This window comes from Blennius ocellaris, assembly GCF_963422515.1.
Source record: "Blennius ocellaris genome assembly, chromosome: 1".
NCBI lineage: Eukaryota > Metazoa > Chordata > Actinopteri > Blenniiformes > Blenniidae > Blennius > Blennius ocellaris.
In genome coordinates, this window is record NC_137650.1 from 33,492,881 (window position 1) to 33,518,584 (window position 25,704).

At 43.6% G+C, this 25,704-nt stretch overlaps 1 protein-coding gene across 2 annotated transcripts in view; it reads right to left on the reverse strand.

Moving 5' to 3' along the window:
• The window catches only part of coro2ba (coronin, actin binding protein, 2Ba), a 43,994-nt gene that overhangs the window by 1,186 nt on the left and 17,104 nt on the right, over window positions 1-25,704 (reverse strand). Inside the window, exons 1-11 of one of the 2 annotated variants that reach the window (XM_080499734.1) lie at window positions 16,607-16,693; window positions 10,720-10,920; window positions 6,990-7,106; window positions 5,092-5,241; window positions 4,244-4,408; window positions 4,012-4,128; window positions 3,806-3,910; window positions 3,258-3,354; window positions 2,910-3,022; window positions 1,501-1,591; window positions 1,001-1,140 (exon numbers count right to left, since the gene is read on the reverse strand). In XM_080499734.1, the coding sequence (XP_080355860.1) occupies window positions 1,001-1,140; window positions 1,501-1,591; window positions 2,910-3,022; window positions 3,258-3,354; window positions 3,806-3,910; window positions 4,012-4,128; window positions 4,244-4,408; window positions 5,092-5,241; window positions 6,990-7,106; window positions 10,720-10,920 (1,296 nt within the window). In that variant the 5' untranslated portion in view covers window positions 16,607-16,693. Of the gene's footprint in view, window positions 1-1,000; window positions 1,141-1,500; window positions 1,592-2,909; window positions 3,023-3,257; window positions 3,355-3,805; window positions 3,911-4,011; window positions 4,129-4,243; window positions 4,409-5,091; window positions 5,242-6,989; window positions 7,107-10,719; window positions 10,921-16,606; window positions 16,694-25,704 lie in introns of those variants that run through there. The other variant, XM_080499733.1, reaches the window with a different exon arrangement.

Consider the following 25,704-nt stretch of genomic DNA (forward strand, 5'->3'; position numbering starts at 1 on the left):
TCCACAGTGAGAAAATGTCGACAGCAAAACATTTGAAACCTTCGCCACAGCATGTTTGTCAGGTCTTCAGCACTCTCGCATCCAAAACGTCATATCGGACTGAAACCAAGGAAACAATACAAGGTGGGATGAACAACTTCTAGGACCGTAAATATAAAAACAAGAAAAAAAAAGCCACGACAATTTCCTTCAAAGCAGCTTCTCTGTGCTTTTGGGAGGAATTTCTCTCTAAAACACATAAATGTCAAGTTTCATGAGTTTCGTTTGCATAAAAGGACGGTGCAACCTTCGACTCATTGAAAAGCTGCGATTCACCTCGCTTTCATCGTGCCGTCTGCACACAGCAGACTTCACGTCATGGCCTAAGTCTATTAGATTCTTGTTGCACAGTGTGGTTCGGTGCTGTCAACTCATGAGATCAGTGTGTAGCGAGCTTTAGGTGAGAAAGGCCGAGCAGAGACTGGACTCCTACAAGAAGCTCGAGCTTGTGTCTTAACTTACTGTTGTGCTGAGAACAAGGAGGACCTGCAGAATGTGTTGAGGCAGGCAGAGCATCACAGACAAACTGGAGACATTTACTCTGGTTCCTAAAGGACCTAGTTGCATGTTTAGGCCATGAACAGATCAGCTTTGTTGGATTCGTCACGTGGTTCAGCCGTAAGTGTAAAAGTACAGAAAATATACCCAATCCCTCGGAGCAGCTGAAAAATAATTGACATCCTGATCAATAAAGCATCTATCATCACCTGATCACCATCTTGCCCTATGGAATGACATTTATACCCTTTAAAACCACATCAAACACACTAAAAGTTTTGACCTCCAAGCAGACAGACTCTTTAATCAGATCCGTTCAAATCTAACGCCTCGGGTTTCCGCCGTCACCTTTGGTGATCAAAGAATTGGATCCACTTCCTTGGAGCACCTTCACTATTTCCTCTGCATATTTTTAATCACACGCTGGTGCAAAGGGTGAAAACGTTAAAGGCCTTGTCCGCACCTCGTTCTCCGTCCGGGGCGGTACATTCTCCAGCAGGTCGATCCCGTTCACCACCACGCTCTTCTTCTCCTTCGCCGGCGCCTTGAACACCAACTGGTTTGGCCGCTCGTAACCGTCCTTCAGGGACATCAGCACCGGGTCTGTTTGGAGCACAAACAACCGTCTTTTTAAGAAGCTTCTTAAGCACGTGAACATTTTTAACAGGAAACTCTTCTGATCGTCTCCTGACAAGCGAAACCTTCGATATGAAACCGTTGCCATTGGGCGACACAACGGTCATTGTAGCGTTGAATGAAAAAAAAAAAAAAACGTGAAAACTTTATATAAAACACTTTCACAAGGACAACACTGTGAATCACTTGCAAACAGACACAGTGTGGACCTGAGAAAGTATTGTTTCTGAGCTGATTTATTTGCTCCAATACAAGGTCATTTTCATCAATATTAGTAAATATGTCGTCGGCTTCCTGTTAAGTCTATGTTGGGTTTTCTGTTCTCACCTCGATCAATCCCACTCAGCCATTCGCTGGCGGTCAGTGCAGGTTCGGTTCCAGCCGTCATGGGGTAGATGTCCTCTTGGTAGGTATCCGACTGTAAAGAAAAAAAAACAGTTCAACGCACTTTAATCTGCTTCGTTTTGAAACATCTGAGACAGTAAGAAAAGGCATCAAATCTCAGTATCGTGAAGAAATAAAAGGGGTTTCTTTGCACGTCTGATCAGATTCTGCAACATCATAAATTTTACCGACCCTCAAGGCAACATGAATAGAAGATGTGCTTCTCACCTACATCCGATAAACATCAATATCTCCATGATTATGGCTTGTCATTTGCACGATAACGTTTTGTTATTTGCAGCAGATTCACGCGACATTCACATAAAATTTAGGTGACACCCGACTGAGATTTGCGCAGGATTCGCTCTACTTTTGCGTGGTACTGGCTTGGTAAGTTGTTTGATATTCACACAGTGATGTCCTCACCCACATTGCTCTACATTTGCATGATATATACTTTGCATTCCCTCGATACTTGATCTTCCTGATCTCCACCAGTTTGCACGTCAAAGTGTCCTTGAGCAAGAGACTGACCCCCAAACTGCTCCCAGTGGATGGACAGAGTGTGCGTGAATGGGTGAAGGTGACTGATTATTGAAAATCACTATACAAATTAAATCCTTTTACCATTTTCTACCTTTGAGCAATACTTACTGGACATTTGCACGATTTTTACTTGATATTGACACAACCTTCGACATTTGCACGATAACATCTTGTGGTTTCCATGGTATTAACTTGAAATTTCTACGATACTCGACCAACATTGGGACAGTCCTCGCTCTACAGCTGTTTGGCACGAGATCGTCGACATTCGCACGATATTGGCTCACCACCAACACACTCGCTTGTATGATAATTCCTCGATATTCACAAGATATTTGCTTGATATTCAACACTCACTCCACATTCGTGCAGTTTTCGGCGTCTGCACGACACTTGCTGAATAAAGAATTAGGACCCAGACCGAGATGAAGACTATTGACGGTTCATATCTTACCTTGAGGAAACTAAACTAAGGATTCGAGAGGATCTTCCTAAAGTTTACACGTTCGGTTCCAGTCTGGAAAGTTCTTTGTTCTCAGGGTCTGTACCGGCCCAGATGGATCACAGCTGTATATTATTTCTCTCGGCCATCATCTTCGGTTGAAGCCGTGAAAACAAACTATGTCCTCGTTCACTCTCAGCTCTGATTAGTTCAGCGCTATAATTCTCTCCACCCAAAACACTGGACGTCACCGTGCAGCCAAAAGATGTTAAACGAGGCCATTAAGTGCCTGATAAATGTATTAAACCGCAGCCGCGATTGATAATGAGAGAACGTCACCTCATTTATATTAAGCCCCACTTACCCTCCGAGGTACAATCATGGAAATGGGCTCGATCAAGCCTTTGAGGGTGACGAGTTTGTAGAAGCGGAAGACCTCGCACGCGGCCACGTCCAGGCCGTGTTTGGGCATCACACCTGCGGAAACATGAAGCAGAATTCCCACGACATCAAAACCTCTTCCCAGAATTCATTAAAACCGCGAAGATGAAGAAAAAACGAAGCCGCTGGATGCGTTTAGAGGAGCTCATTAAGTTTCACTGGGGGAATATTTTTACTCGTCGTTTGTTCCTTTCAGGCGTCGTTTTATCCTCACTGTGACTCGTTCCCCGTTCCGATTTCCCGTTTCCCAAAAGACGGACGGCGGACTCACCGAGTCCCTTCTGCGGCGACGGGGACCTGAACTCCATGAGGTACTGAAGGTACGGCTTCTCCGTGGTGACTTCGAAGTACCGGATGTTGCCGTCTCCCTGCCGAAGCAGCGCGAGAGTAACCGTGTCACATTCTGGATATTCACAAGTATGAGCGTCTTTCCTTCCTGCTCACGCAATTGTAACTACAGACTAAGAAAAGCACAAAACGAGCGTCTTTAAACGACAACGTTTCAAGTGAAAACACATTGTTTTTGGTGTTTTTCTGTTTGAGTGTTTTCCTCACTCACATGTTCATAATTTTGTGTTTCGACTTGCATGTGTTCGTTGTTTCAAGTGGGTTTTTTTATGTTTTTAGTGTATTTTAAGTATAAAATGCTGCAGTCTTTTGGTTTTCACCGACATTTTTTTTAGCTGGATGAAGGAGCACAGGAGATGGATGGAATCGGCGTTTGACTTATTGGTTTAATTTTTGAATGAGAAAATTATTAATAATAATAATAAAAAAGAATGTAATAGATTAAAAAAAAACAACAACTTTGTGTCTAACCTTGCCTGCCAGGTACAACATGTGTGTGTCGGCATCATAGAAGGGGAACAAAAGTCCTGAGAGGCCGTCGATGTCCTCGTCCACGATCGGCATGGACAAATCCTCCTGGGACGAGCAGCACACACACAGTGGGATTACACACACACACACATATATATATAAATATATACATACACACTTACACACACACACACACACACACACACCTGGTCCCAGAGAGCGATCTGCCGGGTGTTCCAGCGTGAGACCCCGGTGGTGAGCAGCCGCTTCATGTTGCCCAGGAACACCACTCGGTTCACGCGGTGGTTCTTGCAGCTTGCTTGCTGTTGGCCAAGACAGAGGGGGGGGGGGGGGGGGGGGGGGGGACACAGAGCGTCGTAACGGAGATATTTATCGTCGCAGGGGTCGCGCCGTCGGTTTCGTAAAAAAACGTGAGACCTGAAGGACTCGTCCGGATCGCGGCTCGATGACGCGCAGCTTCTTGTCTTTGCAGCTGGTGGCCAGCAGGCCGCCGTCCGTGTTGAAGGACATGCTGAGGATGACGTCGGTGTGGCAGTCGATCATCTTCACCGGCTCGCCGATCTCCAGGTTCCAGATCAGGATCTGGCAAGAGGTGCACAGGACCGTTAAAGTCCAAGATGAAATGAAAATTCGACCTCCAAAACACTCTGGCTGTCGCTTCTAGGATCCTTTTTATGCTAACTGGTCCGAGGGTAAAATGTTAAAACGCGGCAATCTGCGAGAAAATAGCCGATAAACAGCGGTATTTTCGCTGCTGGGCGGAGCTTCTGACAATAATAGAGTGATGTCACGAGTTGTGCACACGCCCAAGTTGTGTTTACATTATGGAGGATCAGAGTTTTGACGACGAAGAGGCTGAATTTAACGATATTTCATCATCATCGGGCGTTTCAAACCCAGTGATTGAACTGCAATCTTTCGTCAAGGCTCATAAAACGCCGACTATAACTTCAAAACACTGTTAAAACTTGGATATTTAAGAGGGAAACAAGCCAATGTAAACACAACAGATCGAGATCTGCACAACTCTTGACGTCACGAAGAAGGATTCCCCCGACTTCCTCGGCTGGAGACTCAAAATTCAAATAACTTTGTTATGCGACAACAGTGGTGGGGCAGAGTCGGAGGAACCTTAGAAGTAGTACCTCAACCATCGTTTTTTTGCAAAGTAGTGTTTTACATTTCACTAGGCCTTTAATGCTGCCATTGCAGTTGTTCGGTCTGCTCTGTAGACACACTCCCGTTGCGTATCGCTGCCGCCCTACCTTGTAGTCGTAGCCGGCGCTGAAGAGGATGCCGCTGCTGGTGGGGTGCCACTCGATCAGGCCCACCCGCCTGCTGTGGCCGTACAGCTCCAGCACCGCCTCCGTCATGTTGCGCCTCAGTCCGCCCTCTGGGATCTCCCACACCCGCACCTGCAACAACGCAGGAACACGCGCAAAACTCACCAAAGGCGAGGAAATGTGGAATATGAAGTCCAAATATGTAGTGGAAATAAAACTGTGAAATGTGCCAATTTAACCTCAACTTGTCCTGTTTAAGGCGTTTTGTTTTTTTTAAACCGCTGCTGAAAATGTTCACTCTCTTATTTTTTGTGTATATGAATGATTCTTATGTATTCTCCACTGTTGTATCGAGCATCCACAGCACAGAGATGGTAATAGATGTGAAAAAATTCCCTCAAAGGTCCCATAATAAACAGTTTTTCAACAATTTCAAATAGTTGTCAGAGGTCCAACAACAATATTCAAAGTGTATGTCCCCAAATGCAGCCTTGGTCCTGAATTCCAGGCAGTCTAAAAGTCCCTCAAGTGACTGGACTGAGAACAGGCTGTTTCTGTGTCTGTACCTTTAAATGCTACCGAGCCGTGGTTATCCACGCCATTGTCTGGGAGAGCATCAGCGTTGCCTCATTGGGCTTCTTGGGGAGCCTGTTTGTGTGACCCTTGTTTATTTAGCGCAGTTCTGTGCTTATGACATGTCCTTTATTATGCACACGAGAGTGGTTTTAACACGGGGTTTCTACAGAAGTTGAGGTTTGCATTAAAAAGTAATTTTTTTTTAATAATGTGGGGACCTATAGAGCTCATGGAATCATGTCTTCTCTTTACAGTAACATCATTACTACACGTTATTTAACACTCTTAATAATGGGCTTTTATTCTTTCTTTCTTTTTACCTCCAGAAGTGTTTCACTATAAAATCCTCCCGGCAATCAGTGCGACACAACTCCAGATCCCTCTGATCAAAAATAGCCACCAGCTATCAATGCAGCCGGCTGCATTCGGATTAGGCCGGATTACAGCGAAGGCTGGAGGCTCCATGTTGGACCAGATGAGATTAACTTTCAACAAGTGAAAGCACGACGGGGGACAGAGCGTTGACGTGCCTGGTGGAGGAGTGTAGCAGGTGCAGGTCGGAGCAGGACGCAGGCCTGCAGTATTTCCACATCTGCTACTTGATGTTTTAAGGGCAGAAAAGGACGGCACCTATTGCATTTTTTGGTGTCTGTTTAACAGTGCCACTGAAAATGCAACTTTTCAAAAATGCTGTAGAATTTGTGGGTGGGAGAACGAGATTTTTCCAAAACGCTGCTATTGCGTATTACATTGTGGCCGTAGTAACTGGTACTTCTGCACATGCTCAGTAGATGGATTAACGTTTGCCTCCAGACGTGAAACTTTTCTTTAAAAAAAAAAAAAAAAAACACCAAACAAACGCAAAAGCAATTATGTTTTCCTTTTGTCGTGGATATGAATTTGTTGCATTCATTTTGTTGGGGTGAGGCCTGCCGTCTGACGGCTCCAGTGGCGCCCACTAGTGGCCGGTGGCTTCATGACAGCTGAGCAGATTTTTACAGACAAAGATTCCTGGTGCAGACGAGGGTTTCATCGTGGAACTTTAGCGATGATGCGTGTCCACAGTTATTGATTTTATTATGATATGGGGTCTGTAGAATTGTTCAAATATACGCAATGTGAGAGTTTATGGCCTTTTTTTTCTCATTATTTCGCCCTTTTTAAAAAAAAATATAATGTGTGTTTTCAAATATGGACACAAACCTTGGTTTCTCTGCTTTGTGGCAGTCAGAACAAGGCGCAAAGACAAGTTCTAATTAAGTTTTAAAATAGCGGCGTAACGAGGCGGGAGGTGTGCCACTGACCGAGGTGTCCTCCGAGCAGGACGCGATGATGTTCTCAAAGAACGGGTTCCACTTGATGTCCAGCACGTTCCCCTGGTGTCCGCACACTTTGGGGAAGTGAGAGTCCAGGCGGCCGGACTGAAACACAAACACAAACAAATAATTCAGACGTCGCGAAAGCCGACTTTGGTCTCATTACTTACAAAGACGGAGGATGAGGCCGATTTCTACGTTCATTCAGTGCCGTAGTGGTTTGCACGCTCGTCGCACAATGACCAGTTCCCCGATTCAAGTACGACAACACAACTTCTAATATTCGATTATGCCAAACGATAACAAATATAGTAATAATATAGGGATTGAGATCCAAGGCGTCGCTGTGGAGTTTGCATGTTGAGAAAATGAATACAATAATTAACAGGAAAGGAATGCAACTACAATAAAAATACAATTTGCACAAAACATGAGCAGAAAATATCAGTTTCATATCATCTCAAATTATGTTTGTCTGCCGAGTAAAGCCCCGCTTCACTTTTATTGAGCATGAAAGACTCATATAAGGTAATAAAAATGACGCCACAGAGAAGCAGAATGGGTTGAGGTTATTGCAGAGGGACGTCCGAGGTGTTGATGTAATAACAGGCAGAGTACACAGGGGGGCGCTGGCCCATAACCACACAGTGGAGTCAGTCAGGATGTCGTGAATGTTTCATGTCACCTCGAATCCACTGACCTCCTTTTCTATGTCTTCTCTCTCTCTCTCTCTGTCTCTCTCTCTCTCTCTCTCTCCATTAACAGCTTTGCTGTAGTGAAGCAGATAAAAAGCAGCGAAATGTAATTTTTGCAACTCGCTGCCAGACGCGTTAACAAGACTGAGGGACTCGAGCCAAAACCAATAGAAGTCATTCTGAGCCAAAACAGATCGGCGATAATCCAGCCGAGGTGGAAGAAGACAGAGGAAAGAGGAGACGGAGTGAGTCAGCAAGACGCAGCGATTCAACAAACACAATGAACTCAATCACAAAAACTGAATTGTGAAATGTCGAATTGTGAAATGTGCCTCTCTTTTTCCTCACATTTGATTTTAATCTGTGACTCTATTGAATGTTTAAAAACCATAAACTACCAACAACAACCATCAGCACCTTGTCACCTGACAGTGCATTTCCTTTCTCTGCCACTAGGCGGCAGTCATGAGCCCAACAAATGCATCCAGCTTGACTTTGCCCACAATGGTTTTGAAGACAATGTGGAATTCACGAGTTGACCGTACTGTATATGTGGAAATTAGATTGGCTCCCGGAGGCTGTGTTTACACAACGTGAATATTTTGCACTTTTGTTTCAGAAAAGTTAAGCGTTTACGCAGCAAAGTTTTGAAAACAATGCATTTCCATGTAAATGTCAGAAATACTGAAAATGTTGTAGTTAGCATACCAGGCCATTCGTTGGCATGTTTTGTAATGAAACAACACACACACATGCCTCTCTGAAAGTGACTCTCTGATTATTAACTCTGTCACTTCTCTTCTAATTTATCAGTTTGAAAGAAGAAATTTGGCTGAAGGTCAGATTCAGTGTTCTCCAATATAATTAATCATGAAGCAGTCCTTCCAGATAACACCTCGTCTGTTTTCATGTGTATTTTGTTGAATTGAAACGCGAAAATAAAAATATTCCAAAAAAAGAAAACGCTCTCACTGAAACGGTGCTTTAATTCATCCGTGGTTATTTCTCCCACAGAAGAAGACACTGCGACAGGAAGTCAGGCAAAGCTGCGCTACCAGTGTTAGCACATGTGGCTAATCAGTGTCTTCAGGCTGAAAACAGACGGGAAACAGCAAAAATGTGCTGGACTGGGATTAATCAGACTTTCTGTTGTTGTCATGTGCATGTAGTGATTATTTCTCTTCTCACCATTGTTACCAAAACCTTTTTGTCAACTCGTGCTTCTTCTGCAGTCCTCAGCATGTTTTCATGAATCCACACGCTAATGCTACTGCGTTAGCAATCAGGTCGTTAGCCCGTTCCCTTGTCGACCTGCTATGAGGCCAGTTTTTAGGAACGTGATCTAGAAAGCGTAAGATCCGGTGAGCAGAGTGAGTTGTGGCGACAGCTTCTCTTCCTACAAACGTGACTGTGAGGTTTTAAAGTGGCCTCATAATCATTAATAAGACTGGATCCCAGGGACTCCCTTTTTAGTTGGAGCTAATTACCTGCAAAGAAAGAACGCCTGCCGGGACCTGAGGGGTTCAGAGGCTCCGCCGGCTGATAGGAGGAAATCGGAAATGATAATGGAACTTTAAATGAATCAAGCTTCAACCACTGTTACCGAACTAAATATCATCGACACGCATTGCGTGTGAATGGATGAATGTGACCAACATTGCAAAGAGCTTTGGGGGCTCTTAAAACAGAGACGTAAAATCCATTTCCCATGCTCTCTTTGCCCTCCAGAGGCAACGTGAACAAGGTATTTCTACTTCTACTTCTACAACAGGTTTCAAATCCAAGCGGAGACGGAATCTCTCCAGCAGGAGGCACCGGAACGACGTCTTCGTTTTCCCCACATGTGCATTTTGCCTGTTTTACAGTTTCCACACTCTGCGATCCAAGTTAAAATAAAAGCTCCCAAAACGTTTGTTCTAAATACGTTTTTACATATATTCTGAAATATACTGTTATATCCTAAATTTGACTGGAGAGGGCAGAAAACCCCATTTTGGATTTGTGTGTCCATAACAAAGTTTTACCAGCTTGAGCCTCATTTATTAATTAAAATGTATTTATTGCAGATTATTGAATGCAGACCAATAGATGTAAATCGTAGACATGCAACGTGGTCATTAAAATTATTACAAATGGGATTTTTGTATTTTCCATTTTCTTTCTTTGCAGCCCTCAGTCCAATGTTGGGTTCCTAAATCGGCTATCAACAGTTTGAGAACCGTATACAGCCTCGACTTTGAGGCCTTGTTTACGCAACGAAAATTTTAAATTAAACAATGAATTAAAATTAAACAAGACAACTTCGGCAACGGGAATGTGTACACGTTGTTTTTAAATGTATTCAAACTTTTCGATTTTATCTCCATGGAAATGAGGGAAAATGCTACTTTTTTGAAAACGCTACATCGTTCCCGGCATTTCTGCCGTTTCCGTGGAAACATCGTTTTCAACATGTTGCAGTACCAACATGAAACATTGGGTCATTGGTGTCATTTTGTAATCAAAGTCGATGTGTGGAAGCAGGAAAAGGAACAGTTCAGAGGGTTTGACCAGCGTCGGGTCGGAACATGAAAGAAGACTAAAGGAAAGAGATCATATAATGTTTTGGCTGATGTGTGTGTGAAAGTCAGCAGAATGAACTTGCTGACTCTGAACTGCATGCACACGTTCTCTTTTCCTTTAACGAGGAGGAGAATTTCACACGTTCCGAAGCAACGAGGCAGTTTTTTTCTTTTTTTTTTTGTTGTGTTTATGGGCGAAGCAGCTCGGCCTGGACGAGCTTCACTGGCAACGCCACTCTGGCTTCAGATCTGCGCCTGGCGAGCTTTTCCACGCCATTTAAGAGTCTGGGCTTCATTTCACTGAAGACTCAGATTTTACTATGCTGGAATGTGGCTGGGAATATCAGTCATGTTAAGCACGTGGAGTCAGTTTCATTACATGTACCGAGTCCAAAAGGCTTCTTTCAAAAACCGACAATATGAATACGTGTGATGAGCTGGGCCAGGGGAGTGAGGGTTTACCTGGGACACCGGGATGACGATGAAGGAGCCGCCGCCGGAGCTCTCCGTCACCACGGCGACGAACTTGGAGTTGACGGCACAGAAGTGGTTGTCGTGGACGTTCTTGGTGATGGGGATGCCGTCGAAGCAGTGCTCCCTGTTGCCCACTTTCCCGTAGACGTTTCGAAACTTGGAGCTTCGGTAGGTCGGACGCCATGACATCTGAGCGAGGGACAGAGAGGTCACAGGTCGGCATGAAGATGTCTGCTGAACCTGCCTTATCCTATCCATCTATATCAGTATCGAGTCCAATACTGCAGAGTATTTGTACTCAGATCTCCGATACATCTCACGGAGTATTATGCGACGAGAAAGTACAAGCAGTTTGGAGATTCTTTAATATTATTGAGGAAAAACAAACGTTAAAAAAGACTGTAAATATAAATTTGTACAACAGCAGCAACTTAATCACCAGAGACATTTGGACCAGCAGAGTTCGCCTGATGGGTATCATTAGCTTAACTGCTCACGATGTAACTCCGGGTCGTGCTAAATGCTACGTGCTAAAGAGTTTCAGAGCTCGCACACCAGAGATGCCATAGATATAAAACACTAGATGCCTCACGGTGCCGCCTGTGACGTGCCTACGGTGCCGCCATCTTAGGGAGGTCACCCGCTTGCGCGTGAAAATCCACAAAAACATTTTGTAGCTCGCTTGCTACGTATCAACACCATTAATACCTCATTTTAAAGCTGAAGAAAAGCTCTATACCGTGGAAACCTCATGGAAAAATTATAGGGGGGGGGGGGGGGGGTCATCCTCGGGATGTTGTTTGGCAAGAGTGAGTGACCTCTCTAAGATGGCGGCGATGTAGGCACATCGCGTCAACAGCCGCTGATAGGCTGTGCGGCATCAAGTGTTTATATCTACGAGTGATGCTACATGCTAAACATGACTAAAGCGTGACTGATCAGTCCCCCATGTGCATTTTCTTACTGTGTGGTTTGAACACTGGGTGTTTTCCATCCATCATTCATCCATCCATTCATCCATCGTATCAGACAGCATACGACTTATTCGTCACTATAACTGCAGAGAAAGAAGCGGTGAAGACTGGACGCCACGTTTCCCCTCTCGCAGAACGCACAGTTGCTGGGTAGGCCGTCCCGTCTGTTCACACGCGATAAGAGTCACACGTGCAGTTGTGGGAAATCGTCCAAATTGGTTCTGGGTGTGAGACGTTGAGAGGGTGAAAAACCGCTCTGACAGTGTGGCGTGTCGCCTCCGGAGCTCATGGTTAATGTGTCAAGGGGGAAAGACGTCAATTACCCCACAAAGAGGAAGCAAAGTGATTGATATTTGACAAGCAGGTTGTAGTGTGTATATATATATATATACAAGTTCTAGTAAGTCTTGCTCAACAGAAAGTGGTAAATCTTCAAGGTTTCACATTGGGGGTTCTAAACAGTTTTCAACGGCGTTTCAATTTGCATTTTCACTTGAATTCATTGCCGTGTAAACGGAGTGTTAGGCAACTCGTGGTTCATTGTCTTGGACAGATGGACAACAGGGGATGTGAAGACGCCGCCACAGACGCCATTGTTTGCAGCCACCGACGACAACAAAGGCGAACCGATCGGACTCAAGACGCCTCCTTTGTTTGCCGACTCGCCACACAAACGCACTTCTGCTGGAAGCGCTGGATTACTGGTCGTAGTCGACTCAGCCAGAGGACGTGAATGTAAAACGACCTTTGACCCCCCCCCCCCCCCACCAAATGGACAGAAGCAGTGGGAATTCCTCCAAGCTATAATCGGGGGGAATTTTGTTTTTCAAACCGGATTCATTTTTTCAATGAGACAAATGACTGAGACTTTATCAGTTGACCACAGGAACTCTGCGGGGAGGCGACTGTGGTCAGATCAGTAGCCGGGTGACATCAGGCGATCCTCCATTCAGTATTGTTGCCGGGATAAGGAGAGGAACTGGTGTATGCATGCAAATAGGAAGTGTCCCCTGCTGCCTTTGTTTCCCCCCAGTCAGACCACACAAGGGACGGGGATCGCTTCGTGGTTAATTCAGCAACTTAAATACAGAACTTTCAGTATCTGGCAGCTATTCAAATCTTGCCGTGTGTTTATGACGGTACTCAGCGGATCAGGCTACAACAAGTCACGTGATCGACCGTGATGAATTGTACATTTATTTTTTTTGCTTCAACTTTTCTGGATGGGCTGTAAAACTTATTATATCAAACTTATTCAAACTTTAATCAACTGCAATTTAATCTTGAGTGGGCAGGACCTTGTAAAATTGTGCTATAATAAGCTTGAAATTTGAACCTAAGTGTTTTTCTTTGTTGTGGCGCAGAGGAGACGTGACGAAAATGTCCATATTTTCACAAAACTAAACAATTACTACAGAAAATCACCAAGATCTCAACACAAAGCCAATTTTAATGAAACTTTCTGGTGCAACACACAGTGAAATGCCAACTTGTGTGTTGAATTCAGAATAAATGTTCATGTTGTTTTAACTTCAGCATCTCAAATGAATAAAGTAAACAAGATTATTTGCTTAATCTATTTAGATGAGACTTTTTTTTACAATGTTATCCACCTGGCTGAATATTTTACACAAGTTTAAAAATAGGCTGCATTTCCTATACATGATGGAGTTAATGAACTTAAAAAACGTAGCAAATGGAAACTAATCAAATCAAAATGCAAATGGCGCCCGTTTGCCATGAAATGTCTCCAGGCTAAAGACGCTTGTTTGTTTTACACATGTATCTGAGCGTCTCGTGTGGTTTTGTCCATCACAGGCAAGCAAACAAAGAAAACAAAGGAGAAAAAAAAAAAAATCATAAACCCTCCCAGCAAACTGGGTGTAAACCTGCCAACCTCAGTCTGTTGTGATGTTCTTTAGAAAACAAAGCGGAAGCCAAAGAAATCCGATGGAGACAAAGGAACCACGTGGAATGACTGAAAAACCAGTTCGATCTACGGGATTTTGCTGAAATGGAAACGCAGAGACCCAGAAGGGTTTTTAAAGGTGTGAACCAGGAGTGTCAAACACATTTTACTTCAGACCGATTTCACCTCGATTTCATAATGTCGAGCCGTAATAACCTTTAATTTTACACTTTAACGCTTTTCTTTGTTGCCATGCAGAGTGTACCTGATGAAAATGTTGCGAAGCCAAACAACTACGACCAAAAACGACTACAATCTGAACATGAAACCAATTTTAATGAAACCGTCTGGAGTAAAATGTCTCTGAAATGTCAAGAAAACGTCTACAGCCGTTGCATTATGCACGTTTTTACAATCTCAGCTCAGGTCTCAGTGTGGGTTTGTGTCCGTTACTCTTAAGGAATGTGTTTTGAAATATGTCTTTTGAAATCATTTCCCTTTTCTTGATGGTTTGATGGGCCGGAGTCTCTTGTGGACCAGTTCTGGGGCCTTCATTTTCTTTTAACACCACTGGTATAGATAAATAAAATGGACAAGCAGAAGTACTCTGGTAGCTAAACAGTGTGAATAAATGTGAAGATTTGACAATGTCTTTTGGGGTTGAAGGATTGTTGTTTACCACAAACAAGCTTTACAATGTATTGGACCTTTTCTCATGTTGGCTGGTTCGTCTGCGCTTGGTTGTGTTCCTGCATTTCTTCTCCTTCTTTTCTCAGTATTTGGATTTTTGTCCAAGCTGATCCTGGCTGTGTTCGGCTGCTCGCTCCACCTCGTCTTTCCTCCAGTGCTTCTAATAAAGCAAGTTCCTGGAACCTGAGCAGCAGTGTCTGGCTTAATGAGTCCGTCCTCAATCACGACCCCTGACAGCAGCAGTGCTGTTGAAGGACGCACCGACTTTGTGGAACAGTTACAAGAAAATCAGGAATTCTTGACCTCATAAATGTGGCTGTAGCTTTTTAAATAAAAATAAATTTGGCTACGTTTTTGATCGTGTTTGATCTCGTAAGACAAAGGAGATTAGTTGAAGAATCTAAAGACACAAGCAGACATTTCTACCTGAATCTCATTGAATTTGTGTTTTTTCGTATGTTGGAGGAATGTCACAACTTCCTGGGGAAAATTGGAATTGACGCTGTAAAATACACTCTCACAACTCTCCCTTCAGATCAACTTTAACTTTGACACGAGCTCAAAACAGTTGCTCCACGACGATCACAAGATATTACATTCTTGGCAAATAGAGCAGAATGGAAATCAGAGAATAACTTCAGAAGCTGCTGGATGCAGACCAGACTCACATGCTGAAGACTTCTTGATTTAATTTTTGTTTTGGACGTCGACATGACAGCGGTGCGCCGAGCCCCTCGATAACATCTGGGCTCCGTCACTGTAATAAATCACTGTAATAACAATCCAACTTGGTCGTCTGTCCACTAGAATGTCCACTGGAATGTTTATAAGCCTTTTGTTGTCTGCTGCTTGTGTGTGTGGCTTCATTACAAAACTGACAACACCAACTTGTGGCCTGACATGCTCACTTCATCATTATCAGGGTTTCTGCCGTTTCCGTGGAAACGGAGATTGTTTTCAAAACGTTGCAGTGTAAATGCGAAACGTTTCCGCAACGAGGCATCAAAAACGTTTTTACTTGTCAAACTTAAACCGGGCCTGAGGGGCCGACCACACGAGAACGCCTGTTCACGTAAATGCGGCGTTTTAAGCCAATCATCTACAGGAGGCGGAGCTTTAGAATCCCGAAAACTATTTTATTTTATTAATTTTTTTAACATCGGGGGAGTGAGGGAATTCTAAAACCCCGGCTCGGCTGTGAGGCCTGGACGACAAAGACAATCGACTGTGATTAAAAACGATGATGTCATCACCCCCCACGGCGGTCCACGATGTCATATAATAACCACAACAATGGCGGACGACAAGCTCTAGTGGTGCTGCAGAAGCTACTAATGCTAGCAGGGCCATAGACCTATAGAACTAGAGTTGTATAGAGAAGTCTATGAGCTGGAGTCCAATTCTAAATTTCTATCTGCTCTGACTTCTTCTGCGTTTTCGGTGTATTTGGTGAGTCACAGCACCCCCTAAAGGCCTGGCATGTGTACTACACGCCCTGAAGCCTCGTGTTGAACCGAGTTCATCGTCTCCTTGAGAACGCCAAGGACAAACAAGATCGTTTTGTCTCGTGTGGATATTTCCTAACTTGTACAGTTTGGGTTTTTTTTTTAACTCATAAAATTTCAAGCAGCAGGTTTCTCGAGGCTCTATGATCTTCCAAAGTTCCGAAGCGTTGGCGCTTTTCTGGTAATGACAGAAAACATGAACCAGACACGACAGATTAGGAAACGACCAAGAAGACCCTCCGAGACACGGATCAGCCAGACATGAGAGACGACGGCCGGCCACCGGGGCCGGCGACGACGGCGGCGTCCCGTCCCAACTTGGCCTAACTTGTTGCAGGAGATGCTCCCCCGGTGTGTATGTGCAGCATGTAAACATCTCATGCCGTGCCTCTGAAAACACGCCTGTCCTGTGTGAGCGGCATAAAGGCGGCTTGTTAAAGAATTAATGTGGAACAGAAGAGCAGCAGCGAGCAGCCGGAGGGACGGTCGGAGGACAGAGCCGCTCTTTCATTGGTCAGCGGCACAGAGGGGACGTCTGTCTGAGAGTCTTTTCTTTCTTATCTCATGAGGGAGTTCACAGCTTGACGAGACACACACACAGACACACACACACACACACACACACACAGTGTCATAAGACTTCTTGTGGGTTGCGAGCATGATTCCCTGTGGCTCCACACAACTGTGAGGCCGCTCCAGCGCACTTTCACGTCGTCTCAAACTCCACGTCCACTCACACCTGACAAACCTCGCGCGCCTCCTCGGCCTCGTCAACGCGCCCGAAAACGTCGCCTTACCTTCCCGGTGTCGTCACGGCGACGCCTCCTCTCAGAACACGAGCCTCCGCCCTCCTCTCTGGGGCAGCCGGGACCTTTCCTCTGCCTTCCCTCCCTCTCGAATGTGTCTGCTCTTCTTCCTCCTCGCTCATACCCCCCCCCCCCCTCCCCTTTTAAACTGGCTCTTCCCACCCTCTTCTCCTCCCACGAGTACAGATAGCTGGAGGGCTATCTGTACCCCCCCCCCCCCCCCCCCCTCCCTCCCTCCTCACCCTTCTCTCTCCCATCCTGCCACTCAGATCTGCAGACTGGAGGCCATTCATCCTCCTTCCTCTCTCCCACCCGCAGCTTGTTTGGGAGCCACATGGCCTTTTTCTGGACGCCTGCCGGCCAACGCTCTCCATTTCCTCACATCCACTCTACTCTCTTATCTGCAACACTCGTCATCCTCCGCTTTAAACGCGGAATCTGTCCGAATTCACCCATTTGAGCCCCGGGAATAAATAGCTGAAGTCACCTGGACAGCCAAGCAATCTGACTGGCTGGCGTTCACACCGCGAAAACGCAAAGTTTGGAAAACGGCTTCCATCGCGGAACTTTTTTTTGAAAATAGTCCCAACACTCCATGGAAACGGGGGTGAAATGGTGCGAGTGGAATCCTCTGCCAAGTCGAAGGCAAATTAAACCTCTTCACTGATGATGAAGTGGATTCAGAGATACAATAAGTGAGGCAGCGACGGACATCATTTTCAAGTCGTTGCCACGGAAACATGAAACTTCTTGCAAACAGTGATGCATTTTAACTTGGAATTTTGTCACATCAACGGAGCCCATCTATTCAAAAGGTCTATTACTTTGCTCTTTCAAGGCCAATATAAATAAAAATGTGTAGATTCCTCGCTTGTTAACAGTCGGTGGAAAATTAATCAGTTGTAGCTGGTTTTTGTCACGTGATTTACGAGGAACAAACACTGATGTTCAAATTAATTGAAGCTTCTTCAGGAGCCGATTGCGTCTCATCATCACATTTCACACCACAGTCACACAATGATAATACGTAGGGTTGAACGGTTCATTAAAAAGTCATCCACGTCACACAACAATGGTTGTCAAACGATCTTATTACTTGTTAAATCAGGGATAACATAGATTTAGATAATAACATTTCATATTAGAGTCATATTCGACCTTTGAATGGTAGAAAAACAGTTTCTATCACCGACAAAGTGATTTTAACTCGAATTTTATTTCCGACCACTATATTTCCCTCACATGTCAATACTTTTAGCAAAGTGAGCTCACGCTCATATTCATAGAAACAGGTTTATCTACTTATATTTTGAAGGAGCAAAAAAAAGAACATCTTTTAAATAAATATTTGCCTTTTCCAAAAATGTGTTTACCTGGACAGGTTCACACCTTCAGGATATTTAGGCCCCGTTTCCATGACGACATTTCAAGTGAAAACTAATTGGGTTGTTTTTTTCCCCAGAAACTTTACAAATTTTACAAACAAACACTGAACGTTTTCTCTTGACAACGTTGTGCAAATAGGTCCGAAGTTTATCAAAAAATAAGCTTATTAAATCTAAACCCGACTTCGTCAATATATTAACCAAAATATTCTTTGCAAGTCAGTAAAAATGCATCATACATACATATTCTGTTCACATTTCAACATGTCCGTTCCTCTAGGAGGTATAAACGACCCCGGGTCGGGTCGATCCTCTGACGCAGGTGTTATGGTGAAAATGGCTTCCCTTGATAATTGCGTGTGTGTTTGAGATCTGGATGGACGCCTGCAGCCTCGCTGTGAAGTAGGGTCCTCTCGTGTGTGTGTTTGCTCGTGTACGTTAGCTACACCGTTCATTGCCCCGAGGCGCCGCGGTCAGCTGAGAAAAAGGATGTTTACTAAGATTTTTTTCTTCTCGCTGCCTCGGGACACAGGAAACTGTTTGTTTTTATACCTTTTCTTTCGCCTCGATCTGTATTTGTTTGTTGACGTAAAAACTGATAAAGGAAAGAAAGAACTGGCAGTACATCGGCAATAAAACACACAAACAGGTTTTGTTTTGTTTGTGAATTCAAAACACTCATCGCACTGAAAAAATTTTTTTTTACTTTTAAAATCTAAACTGTCAAATTTAGAATATTCATTTAACATTTAACAGGCAAAATGACCATAAAGGCTCACGTTGATTTTTCTCCTTATAACCTTAAAAATAATAAGTCCTCATCATTTATCTGTTGTAGAAAAGTTTCACATTTACACACCAACATTTTGACAACAATGTAGTGACCATATAAGCCCACTAGTGGGAGCTGTTGTTTGTTTGTAAGCACAATCTTGGTATCAATTTGAAGGTGAGACAGCAGAGAATTTATTTCCAGTCTCTGTAACATTAGAACTATTATTTTAAGCTGTGTAAATTGTGAAAGGGAAATCAAAAGGTGGACTTTTGGTGACAGCGGTGGTGAGCGTGTGATAAGTTAAGATAAGTTGTGAGAGGTAATGGTGGAAAGAGGAGTTGTATATGCTGCATGTAAATATGCGAATAGCTATTGTATAAAAACATGTGATACTGGTGATGTTTTTGGTTCTATCACAGTTTTACAACGATACAGGCACTTTAATAGGCGTTGAACCCAAGCGCCACCTGGTGGACACGGTGCAGACACCATCAGGTTTTTATTATTAATAAAAATAACACTACATTTTTATTTATATGCACCTTTCGGGACACCCAATTTCACTGTACACAATGAATATCCTAAAAGACATTAAAATAAGTGAAGGAAAAACTTTCAGTAAACTCGTCATGGTCTAATCTGCCAGTTTCTCCCAATTTCAAAGTGTTTCAATGATTATAAAGCGATTCGATGAAATGTGAATGGGTTAAAATATTCCAGTCGGGGCTTCCTTCAGGTTCGGTGCCAGATTAGGAAGTGGGACCATCGGGTGCTGGAATTGAAAAGGGAACAAAAGGGAGGCGGCCGTCACTCATCGCCATCGCAGCTTTCTTCCTCTCTGCTGGCTGTGACAGCGTACAGTCGCTCTGATGACTTCCCTCATTTCACAACAGAAAAAAAGAAGAAGAAGAAGAAGAGAGATCCTATTAAATCCTTTGGCCAAAGTGTCTCCCGGTGTGAAGTGGGCTCTCCGCCTCTGACTCACACAGGAAGCGTCGCAGCTTGGCTTCGAGTGTTTGGATGTTTTCTGCACTTCTATGGCAGCGACGCCTGATGGGAGAGTCGAGCTTATAAAAGCTCTTTTGTTTGCCGTGAAGCCGCCGATTAATAGACCGCAGATGATTTATACATGGGTTTTTTTTACCCCCCATTTCACAACAGATAACGTCGTCGATTGGCTCGTAATCACAACTGATTATTAAATATTCATCGGCACCAAGAGGAGTCCCGGTAACCAGTTTCTTTACGCGACACGTTCAATTTAATATGGAAAACTTTCATTTCAGGTTCCGTTTAATGAACAACGGTGCCGGCAGCCACTGTAACGCAACTTTTTGGAAAAGGTGGAACAATAAAAAAAAATGCTCCATTTCTGTGCAAACGGGGGAAAAATGGGACAAAAACAACCAACGGCGCCAACTTGTGGCCGAACGTGACAACTACACCATCGCTATTTGTCGTTTCTGCGTGAAAGGACAACGTATTCAACCTCGTCAAACACGAATGTCATGCAAACGTTCTGAAAACGTTTATTCTGCTATAAAGAGAACAAATCCTATGTAATTCAATTACAAATTTGAAGTCCTTTCACGCTTATTTTTTTTTTACAAACAGTAAACTTTAGTTTAAAACTAGAGAGGGAGAGTTCTGGAGCGCCATCTAGTGCCGGATCTCAGCATTACAGTGAAGCAGCCTTGGTTTAACAGATTATTGTTTCATTGCTCCAATAAGTGAGGATATTTCATTGTTTATCCGATTAATCTTCAATATGCAGAATTTAAATTAGTGATAGTAAAATGACTTCTTTTTTTGTCCCACAGCATGTTAATAAATTTGTCTTTTACAACTGTAATGTGTATTTTCATGCCAGTTCTACATTAACTTTAACTTTCAAAATACATTTTATGACAATAAATAGCATTTTACTCCATTCTTTAAATTATTTGCTCTTGAAAATCAAACAGAAATGTGCATTTGAACAACATGCAGGATTTGTTGCAAGCTACACAATGCATTAAAGATGCCGACAAACAAGTGTCCATTAAAAAGCCAGAAACAGAGGCAATAAATTCAGCGCAAACAAAGAGCGCATGACCAAGACTGGTTGGGAAACCAAAGTCTTTTGTGCCATATCCAACGGGAGCGTGACATTAACAGAAGTAGCAGCTGTGAGTGGAATAAACCCAGGAGAGACGAGGTTCGGCACACCTGCTGAACTCCGGCGGCCAGAGCGGCGGTCCAGCTGGAGCGCCGTCACACTTTTCCAGATGGACGCTTCAGGAATGTTGGAGAGGCTCACTTTTATTTCAGCCTGCATTGATTTCAATCACCCGTAAAGAAAGGTCACACGAGCCGCTGGAACTCTTCCGAGTCCCACTTATCCGGACCGCTGGGGCACGTTGGGATGTTTCGGTGAGTGTCTCTGGTAATCATCTGCACACCGGGAACGCTCAAACGTCCCGTTTCACCACGTCCGGCCGTTCAGGTGAGGAAGTGGGAGGGTCACGTTTGCTAAACTGGAGCAGGTTGCGGCAAACAAATAAACAAACACAGACTCACATCTTGCCTGACGAACCCTAACCCGCTCACGACACAAAAGAAGTTCTCAGCACAAGTGCAGAGCGACTGGCTGATGTTTTGCCGAGTCAGCTTTCATCTTAACGTGTGACGGGAGGTTTTACGGCAGTTTGTGGCGCCTTGTTTATTTTATTCTTTCCACTCAGTTTCATGTGTGGTTTCATTTAAAAAAACAAAAACAAATAAAACAACCAACAGTGCCAACTCGTGGCCTGGAATCCGAACTACATCACCTTGAGCATTTTTGCTGTTTCCATGGAAACGGACATCTTTTTCAAAACATTTTCTGTGTAAATGAGAAACGTTTCGAAAGCAAAAACGCAAAAAACTCTTTTTCTCGTCACCCATTGGCTGATTTAAGTCAGTCTTTAGTTATATTTTAATCGCAACCACGATAAAGAAATAATCACTGTCACCTTTAAAATATAATTTATAAATAATATATACATCATTCACATTAATATTTCATTTATAAATAATCACCTTTACATGACTGGCTGATTTCATTAATTCCACTATTTTCCATGGGATAAAGCAGTAATGTGGCCACAGTGAAAACCCCACTGATGCACACACCAGGGCAGGAAACACAGAAACAACAGCGAAGGGCACTTATTGGAGTCTCCGTCTCACAATCCATCCACCACAGGTAAAACATCATCATCCAGGTAATCCCATTACTGCCAGTGTGCGCTGTATTAACCCCTGTATGATATCTCTCACTGAAGAAAACCTCATTTTCCAATCAAACACAAATCAAAGATGCCATTTTTTTTTTTTTTTTTTATTCCCGTTTCACTTAAAAGGTCAATCCTCCATAACAAACAGAAGGGTCTAAATTAATAATGTCCCCCGAGACCGACGGCCTCTCCCTCCGGAGCTCCTGCTTTCTGGGGCATAATGATGGGCCGGAGACGGGGGAGAGGAAAGTCCAGACAAAAGACCCGCAGACAAAAGATATCATCTGCAGAATCGGGGAATAAGGAGAAAGGGAAAGAGGAGGAGGAGAGGAGAAAAGGGAGGCACAATGAAGAGGGATGAAATATTTAAAGAAACAAAGAAGAGAGCAGACAGGGAGGAGGAGCAGGAGGCTTTTAGCAGGCTGATTAACTCCCCTCTGTCAGACCACCTGCACACACACACACACACACACACACACACACACACACACACACACACACACACACACACACACACACACACACACAAAGATAAACTGTATAAATATTGACGCCGACTGGAAAAGCTCTCAACAAGACAATCAAAACATTAACGTAGAAGAACCACTGCTGCTGCTGGACGGTGATGTCACAGCGCTGTATTATATATAGATATAAAAAGGGTTAGGTTTAGGATATATATACATATAAGGCGTTAAATGTCAACATCCGTGACAATAACACCAAACAAAATGAGCTCGTATCACGTTTATCTAATATCATGCAGCCAAAACGGGAAAACCAATACGACTATATGAATATTAGATTAGAAACTCTCTTTCTGAAACAAAAACGCAGAAATGGTGCATTCTGACTTGAAAGCGGGGCCTGAAAGCATTTTACGTTTCTCTTCAAACAAACTGCAGATGAAGTGTATCTTATAAGATGAAGATGTCATTAGCAAGGTTCAGCATATAAATAATGGTTTCTACATGACAAGAGTGACTGAAATGATGGATTTCCACAGATCTCAGTTACGGCTCATCAATATCGGAGGCAAATGTTGTGTTATTCATAGAGACGTCCCATTTGTTACCTGCTGTACTTCCATTTGTCCAACGTTATTGCAAGAGTATAATTGCAATAATTTTTCTACGTGGATCTTTTACAGTCGAACTATGAAACGAGGTTGATTTATGACAAGGGACACAAATTTCATCAGCTTGAAAATGAAAACCCCCCCGGCAGTGTTTCAAATATATGGAGAAGAAGAAGAAAAAAAAAAGTCACTGAGGCCAAGATGGAGCGAAATGAAGGAGCACTTTCATCATGTTATTGAGATCCGTCAGTGAAATACGACTGAGGGTTGATTAATCAGCCGGTGAGTTACGATTTCAGATCTGTGACCGTGTTGGAGGTTGCCGACTGACTCACAGACGGGAGGTTGCATCATCGGCCGTTTAACCCTTTGTGCCCCGGAGATTGAAGCGCCGACCTGGTTGGACGCCGCAGCTCAAAGCCTGCTGAAGAGACAGTAGGTGGACGAGCCGTCTCATTCGTCCGTCTCTCTGTGGCCCGAGGAACACGAGTTCTGGCCGTTCCAGACGAAGGATGAGAGATGAGAGAGTATCGTGGTGGAATCTTTGGTCTAAGGGTCCACACGATGAGAAAGATGATCTTTCTCTCCCCAGCCTTCTACAAAAAAAAACATCAGTCCAACGATGAAAGTGGACTGATGTCGGTCCAGACCCAGACGGGCTGAGCGGGGAGGAGGCAGGAAAGAGCAAACCCAGACAGACGAGTGCCAGACCCCCCGCGGAGCCAATAACTTCTGTTCCCGACCGAGCCCGTCGGACCCTGACCCACAATCTCTTTGTGTGGCTGAGATGCTCGTACTTCTGTCCTTCGCTGTACAGATTTGATAAATAATACAAGTTTCATTACTCAAAGAACAAGTTATATAAACAACAACAAAAACATTTTTTATTTTATCTTTGCCTTTTTGAATATTTCAAAGTGAAAACATACAATTTGGATTGTTTTGAGTTCCTGTTTCAATGACAACGATCCTTGGAGCCACTGTAAATGCAACTTAAAAAAAAAGAAACACCTTGTAAATGTTCACAGCATATTGTTCTCTGCATGCATGCGTATGTTTGTGGTTTTCATTACAAAAACAACCAACAGCACCACCCCGTGGCCTGACATGCCAACTCCATCGATTTCAACGTTTCTGCCGTTTTCCGCGGAAACGGACGTTTGTTTTCAAACTGCTTGTGAACGGGGTGTTATTCAACGAATGTGGTCCAGGAAACGAAAAGAGTGAACCCAGTAGGATAGATTTAATGACGCGTGTTCGGTTCCAGTGTCTCCGTCTGTGACCGACTCGCCAAAACTGCCTCGAAATGTTGGACCGTTAATCTGTTATCAAAGAGAGTTTGGGTTCAAGACCACCTCTTCCCATCCTGTGCATTAAGAGAGTTCATCATTGTGAAGATGAAGAAATACCTTTTTTTTGCTTTGATGTTCCTGCTTTGATCTTGAAGCTCAAAAAGTCGGGCGGTTATGCCGAGACATGTTGCTCTTTGTTTGGGTGCGGGAGAGTCCGCAGACGTGTGCAGACACCAGCGAGCAGCTGGAAGCCGTAACGGGGGTATTTGTGTGATGCTGTTACTCAGGGAAATGAGATAACTACCGTCCTTGTAGAGGAACCTCTTACAAATCAATATCATATTAGTGACCCGGGTCAGAGCGCCGTAATCTCTTTACTGTTACTTGTAATTTAATAGAGTATATGATACTCATGGACGGGGGGAGGATGCAGGGAGCTCGAGGAGAGGAAGTGAAGAAATGTCCGAGATACGGCCGCATTAAGTGTGAAGCAGTGATTAGGTGACGATGGAGGACCTGGACCAGTGGTTTACCATAAAGCAGGACAGGAATCAGTGGTGCACAAAATATTGCACGTTTTTTTGGGAAATGACAATATTTTAGTAACTTCCAAATCACTTTCTTTGACTTTAAAACAAACAATGAGAGGCTGTTCAAGACGTACCAGACAATAAAAATTACATTTTGTCGGGACCCTGCCCATACGTTCTGGTCATGCTCTAAACTAGAACAGTTCTGGGAGGAGGTCTCTAAGATCCTTAAAGAGGCGTTTTTGTATTTATGTTCCCAAAGATCCACAGGTGATCTTACTTGGACTAAAACCAGCAGGTATAGCGGGAATGGCTGCAGAGTTCTTATGGCGAATCTCCCTGACTGCAGCTCTACAATGTACAACCATTAACTGGATGAAGGTGGCGCCACCGACCTGTCACCTGTGGATCCAAAGAACGTGGGATATTTATACAACGGAGCGGATAACCGACTCTCTGAGGCTCCAAAAACACATTTTTTTCATAAAAGATGGAGCCCCATGATGAAACTGCTCATTCATTATACCCCATTTTATTTATTTAGTTATAATTGTTTCATTTTTTGTATTTTTTTTATTTTTTTTACATATTGTTTTGTCTGTAACAAGATAATCGTATATCTGCTATAAACTATATGCTATTGTTTGTGTAACACACCTGCTGCATGAATTACTTAATTCAAATTTGTAGTTTACACTATTACCTGCTGTACTTCTCTCCATACTGTGGTGAATTGTAAACAAGATGTAAAAAAAAAAAAAAAAATGTAAAT